This window comes from Aphelocoma coerulescens, chromosome 2, assembly GCF_041296385.1.
Source record: "Aphelocoma coerulescens isolate FSJ_1873_10779 chromosome 2, UR_Acoe_1.0, whole genome shotgun sequence".
Classification (NCBI taxonomy): domain Eukaryota; kingdom Metazoa; phylum Chordata; class Aves; order Passeriformes; family Corvidae; genus Aphelocoma; species Aphelocoma coerulescens.
In genome coordinates this window covers 38,414,909-38,421,135 of record NC_091015.1, presented here as the reverse complement: position 1 = coordinate 38,421,135, position 6,227 = coordinate 38,414,909, and the positions used below count along the sequence as shown (strand labels likewise).

The 6,227-nt window shown below is 43.3% G+C and overlaps 1 protein-coding gene across 1 annotated transcript; it reads left to right on the top strand.

The window, feature by feature from the left end:
* The first annotated feature begins 275 nt into the window (after positions 1–275).
* On the top strand, positions 276–5,538 carry AGR2 (anterior gradient 2, protein disulphide isomerase family member). The gene is made up of 8 exons (XM_069007069.1): positions 276–340; positions 2,040–2,177; positions 2,490–2,553; positions 2,655–2,707; positions 3,590–3,663; positions 4,036–4,099; positions 4,518–4,601; positions 5,199–5,538. Exons 2-8 carry the CDS (start codon positions 2,048–2,050, stop codon positions 5,246–5,248), a joined length of 519 nt encoding a protein of 172 aa, XP_068863170.1. The 5' UTR covers positions 276–340; positions 2,040–2,047; the 3' UTR covers positions 5,249–5,538.
* Positions 5,539–6,227: the final 689 nt, after the last annotated feature.

Sequence of the window (6,227 nt, the reverse complement as noted above, 5' to 3'; positions counted from 1 at the left end):
AAATCAGGAGTCTTGACTTAAGCTTACCTGGACTTGGATCCTTGCCAGTCTTTTAAAATCACCTTTCAAGAAATATCCCAAAAGCCTACAGAAATGTCTCTGAACTTTAGATAGAGTGTCTGACAGGAAATGGTAATGTTATTTAATTACAAAATTAACTCTGAATGTTTCGGTGGGGAAAAACTGGAAAGTTTAGCTCTCCGAAAGTAGTATTCAAATTCAAAGCTTGTGGGTGGAGTTGGGGTGTGAAGGTGCATAAATAGGCAGTAGGAACAGCAGCATTCACGCTGAAATCAGGAACACCTTCGCATCCTGGCAGGCGTCTGGGAGAGTAAACAAGGTAAGGCACTGCACGCTCCCTGCTTCAGAAGGGGGAGCCGTGAGCCAGAGCTACCTGGGGATGGGGAATCTGATCAGTGGAAAGAAAAGACTGCAGCAAAGCAGGCACAGTCCAGCACAGCTTGTTATGAAGGAAAACGTCTAGAGAAATACTGGCTTTGCAGGTTAAAAAAACAGGAGAAGAGGGGTTATTTTGGAAAACTTTTCAAAAGTGAACATAGTCTTCCAGAAGCACAGTTTTTAAGGAGCAAGTTTAATGTTCCTCTGTCTTTGCTTTCTGCATGCTGCCTCCACAACAGCCTAAAATGTGCCTGATCTTCAGTTTCCTGGTTGTCCCATACCTTTTTATTTTAATTTTTTTCTTTTTAAAGAAGCATTACTTCCGCCATACAGCTCTAGCCAAACAATTCTTGAAGTAACCCTGACAATCCACAGAGTTTAATTGAACTCCATGCAATTTTCTTCCTTGCCAAGGAGACTTTTCTTAGGGTGGAAAAGCAGTCTGCTGCAAAAGTTGTATTTCATACCCTTGAAACAGGGACTCTATGGATGGTTGAGCTCTACTGGACATGCCAGTAGCAAAGAGCACTGTTTCGCTCATGGAAACTCAGCTAATGTCTCCTCCTGCAGTTCTTATCTGGAAAAACACTTCTGTTTCCCTGGAGTTTAGTTTTCATTGTCTGACCTTTAAAATCAGCCAGACTGTTGTGGTGGGGGGTTTTTTGTAGGCTTGTTTTTACTTTTTTCTTGGGTTGTTTTGGTTTTGGTTTGGTTTTGGTTCTTTTATGAATCTTTTCAATGTTCTGTACTGATTTTAGAATATCTTAAATTTGCTTTTTGTACCCATTATATTGTTTCTAGGAGGAAATGTAATGAGAAAACATAGGGTCATGTTGCTGAAGTGCTTTTCCCCTTCATAGAAACAACTCAGCTGAAATGCTGAGGAGCTTTCCATCAGAGTGTCTCATCTCCATGCCCTAGTCTGGCTCAGGAAAAGCTCTCTGCTTTGTGCTGCTTCCACCCTCAAACTCCATTTCAGTTCTCACTCTGTCACACAGCAACTCCTCTCCACTCTTTTTATTATAGATTCTGCTGGGTTTGACGATTAGATGATATTTTTAAGGGAAAAGACAGGATTGGAAGCTTCAACAACACCATTAAGCTGTGTCTATGCTAATGTTCACTGTAAAGCCTAGCTTAACATTCTAACTTCTCATTTGGGTTGCTCCCACAGCAAAATGGGGGAAGAGCTGAGACAAATTAATTTTTCAGCACCTGCTGCTGGGTTACTCTAGCACTGGGAGATCAAGGTAGAACAGTGAATTTACTAGGACTTGCAAGGACTTTTGGAACTGCCATAACTCAGTTATTTTACTGAGCATATTCAATATATGTAAAAAGAAGAGAGAGAAACTAACAAACATGCACATCCTAAAAGGGCCACAGCACAATGGCACAAAGAGGGGAGTGGGAAGCAGCCGGGTCCTTCAGGGCGGTTTGCTAGGCAAACCTCACGCTCCCGTGCCCCCAAGCCCAGGCCCCTGCCTGGAGCTGTTCCTTTCAGCCCTGACTCACCCCGCTGCATATTTGTGACTTGAGCTGCTGCTTTGCCTACCCTGCCCTTATCTGCTGCGTGCCTCACCGCCAGCACCCATCTGGGAGGCACCACAATGACGGGGAGTTTCTCTCACCTGTTCCAGGAGCAGCCATGGAGAAGAGTTACGTGTCCATGTTCTTGCTGCTCATTGTCATCTCCTGTGCTCTGGCAAAGGATGCAGGCAAGAAGGATACAAAGGACACTACTGTTAAGCCAAAACTGCCTCAGACACTCTCCAGAGGTAAAAAACAAATAACTGAACCCACCCCCCCCCCCCACCGAATTTTTTTTTTTAAAGTGCAATATTGTGAATATTTCAGCTACTATGCTGTTTTAAAAAATTCCATTTTCTTGCAACTCATTCTGCAAAACCTTTTCTAGTATTTCCTAGCACCCTCCCCTCCTTCATTCCTGATTTAAAGCCCTCTGGCAGCGGGTTTGTTCCAAGCCCCTCCTGGCAGAGGTGGGCAGGAGCAGGACTCAGACCCGGGGTCCCCGGCCCCGCCTGTAGGGCGCTGTCTGAGGGTGTGTGTGTCCCCTGTCCCTCCCGCAGGCTGGGGGGACCAGCTCATCTGGACGCAGACCTACGAGGAGGCGCTTTTCCGGGCCAAGCACAGGTACCCGCCCTGAGCCCCACAGTGCCCATCCTGAGCCCCACAGTGCCCACCCTGAGCCCCCCGTGCCTCCCCCGGTCCTAACGAGGGCTCTTCTTTTCCAGCCAGAAACCCCTGATGATTATCCACCACTTGGAAGACTGCCCGCACAGCCAAGGTAATCCTTTTGCACTGGGGAAAAAAACCCCAAATATCTAAAATCAGCCACTGTTCTGATTAAACCTTAGTGAAGTAATAGCCTGCACAAGCATGGGGAGTGTTCTTCAAGTTACTGTACCACGAAGGTGTTTTCCAATGTGTAGAAATAAAATAAAAATGGTAACTCAGTATTGCATGATATAGAATAGATAGAGAAATGAGCACAGGTCAGTAGGGTTTGACCTCTGACAAATCAGCAAGACAAGTTGTGAGAAGTAATTTGTTGGAAAGGACATATTCAGCTCTCAATATTATCAGTGACTGAGACTGAATCCAGCCAGGGACTAAATCAACCCAGGCTGAAACGGAGATCTTGCAGGATTTCTGGTAGCTGGGACTGCTCTTTTCCCAGGGTCTTTGAATTTATCTGAGGGCCCTCCTTCCTGCAAGTCAATCCACATGGCAAGACCTTTGCATCCATCCATAGCTCCAGTAACTCCAGAAGGGTCTTTGTACAAGCATTTAAACCCTTCCAAACATTTCAGTCTGAAGCCCTACATGCTGTACTACTGAGTGCCTTAAAAACTGGGGCCAGAAACCACAATAGGAGGACAGGAGGTTTAAAGGGTCAGATGTTCAAATTCAAACCTAAGCAGACAAATTTGAGAGCCAACTACACTGTCTGAAGGAAGATGAGACATTTTGCACTATTATAATTACTCTTTAATGCAGAATATAAATGAGTGGATCATGTTCCAGTGGAATGAACTGAAAATCTTTGCTGCAGTTGTAAACTGGAAATTCTCATTTTGTTTCATCAGCTTGTTTGAATTTATTTTTGGAGGACAATATACTTCAGGGGCATCTTTTCAATTTTCTTTCCCATTTGTTTCTACTCTAGCCCTCAAGAAGGTCTTTGCTGAACACAAAGATATACAGAAACTGGCTGAAAAGTTCATTCTCCTGAACCTTGTGGTACGTTTCCCAGTTACACTTAATTAAGGGAAAGAGACAAAGTTCTGCTTTTAGTTACAGTTTTTCTAACTTAATAGCTAGGGTTGGCTAGGAAAATGGCCACTGCTGAAGCATAACAGATTTGATAGTAGGTCTTTTTCATTTGTAGCTATCATAAACTCAAAATGTGAGGGAATGTAAAGTTCAATTATAACATGAATGTTTGTTACCAATTTGCAATTCCAGCTGTTAAAAAAAATGCATCCCAGTGAATTTCTTAAACTGCAAGAAGTATTATTTGAGCTGGATTTCATAACCCAAAGTACAGTGAAGGAAAAAACTATTTATGTAACATGGCCTCCCTGACTAGGAACCTTCTCTGTTTTCTTTAAGTATGAAACCACAGACAAGAATCTTGCACCTGACGGCCAGTATGTCCCTCGGGTTTTGTTCATAGGTGAGTACCTCAAGCATCAAAGCTGATCTCAGAACAGAGCCCCTGCTGCACCATGCATCTCAAATCCTCAGGCTGATTAACAGGAATTTATTCCACAAGAAATACAAAGATTCTAGTTGGTTTTGTGGATCAAATATCCAATCAATCCCAGCCACCTTCACAGGTCCAGCATTCCTCTCAATGGCAAGATGCCACAGTCACTGGAATGGGTAGCTCATCCCATTCCTAATAAACCCGCAAACACAACACTTAAAACTGAAATGTCAGTAACCCTAGAACAATCTCTTAGTCAGCAGAAGCAGACGTGTCTCACAGAAACATGTAGGAAGCAAGCAGGAGTACAGAAAGGTTTATTTCTTTTTATTTCCTTCCGCTTGAAGGTTAACCTCTACCAACTTTCTCACCCTTTTTTCCCCAGACCCTTCCCTGACTGTGAGAGCAGATATTACTGGAAGATACTCAAACCGTCTCTATGCATATGAGCCCTCTGACATTTCACTGTGTAAGTAGAGTGTTCTGACACATTCTGAAAATACTCTGAAAGCAGTCACATTTTTCATGTGATAAGGAATAACACCAGGCATTACAGATTCTCACAAGCCGTACTTGCTGAAAGACATTTAACCAGGATTAAAATTAAACAGGATGCTAGACTTAAACTCAGTGAGATGAAGAAAATGGTGGCAGAGCCCTGGAGCCTTAAGCATCCATCTGTTTTAAAAGCAAGCGTACATCAGTAGGAACTTGCATAATTCAGCAGTGCTCACTGCAAGCAACGGTGAGAACCCTCACACACGAGTTCTAACAGGCCAGGTCAGGAAACCTTCTGGGAGCAGGGAAAGATGTTTGCTACAGCCCTCCCTCCCTGCTGCACAGCTCCAGTTTCTGCCCATGCGTTTGCATTAATGAAAGTTTTCACCAGTCAAAATTAAACCATGATATTCACAAGTTGCTTGGAAGAGTAAGTGCATCTGAATCCCTATAGCAATAGGCATGTGATTAAAAGCTTTATTAATAATGACGTTATCTCTGCAGCATTTTTGGTTGCTGGCAGAGGAAGTTGCAGCAAAAATAACATGCATGAATATTTCATTTCTAGTGTATTCAAATATGCAGAAAGCGCTGAAGCTCCTGAAGACTGAACTGTAAGAACTGAAGAAGACTGAAGAAGAAAGCCCTTAAATATTATGAAGTCTTATCTTCCATCTCTTCTCCACACCTTGATACTGGTGAAGAGACTACTTAGAGTGATATTTAGTGATGTGTAGTGATGGTTTCTATACATAAACACTACAGTTTTACATTAGCACTTTTGTACTGGGCAGCATTTTTAAAAGCTGGAGGCTTTTATTTTAAGGCATACAGAAGAATACTGTATGATTCAACTGTAAAAATGATTTTTTAAAAAATAAATCCATTTCAAGTGTTTACATACAAAACACTGTTGTGTTTTCTGGTTTTTTCCTTATCTTCATCTACCATTATTAGAAATAGTAAAATCACTGTGTTGCTTGAGACCACAGCTTGCATTTTACATTCCAGCACTTTGGGAGGAAAAGGGCTGTTGTGGATTAATACCAGCCAGGAGCCCAACTCCACACAGCCACTCACTCCACTCCAGTGGGATGGGAGAGAGAATCAGAAGAGTGAGAAAACTCATGGGTTCGGGCAAAGACAGTTTAATAGGTAAAGCAAAAGCTGTGCACACAAGCAGAGTGAAACACAGGATTAATTCACTGCTTCCCACAGGCAGGCAGGTGTTCAGCTGCCTCCAGAAGAGCAGGGCCCCACAACAAGTAATGGTGACTTGCGAAGATAAACACCATCACCCTAAAGGTGTCTCCCAGTTTGCATGGTGAATATGGCCTATCCCCTTACTCAGCTGGAGTCAGCTGTCTCAGATCTGTCCCCTCGTGACTTCTCCTGCAGCCCAGGTCTACTTGCTGACAGGGCAGTGTGAGGGAGCAGCAACGACCTCTTCTCTGTGTGTCAGCAATCACAAAAAACAACCTTGTGTTATCAGCACCGTTGTGGCTGTAAATCCAAAGCACAGCACCACACAAAGCTACTGTGAAGAGAATCAACTTCACCCAGCCAAATCCAGTAGAGGAAAGCAGCTTTTTATCTC

Excerpts from the sequence above, each read along its gene's own strand:
- AGR2 (XM_069007069.1), top strand. The coding sequence starts at position 2,048 with ATGGAGAAGAGTTACGTGTCCATGTTCTTGCTGCTCATTGTCATCTCC. Across the intron at positions 2,554-2,654 it reads CTTTTCCGGGCCAAGCACAG|CCAGAAACCCCTGATGATTA; the intron begins GTACCCGCCCTG and ends CTTCTTTTCCAG. Across the intron at positions 2,708-3,589 it reads AGACTGCCCGCACAGCCAAG|CCCTCAAGAAGGTCTTTGCT; the intron begins GTAATCCTTTTG and ends TTTCTACTCTAG.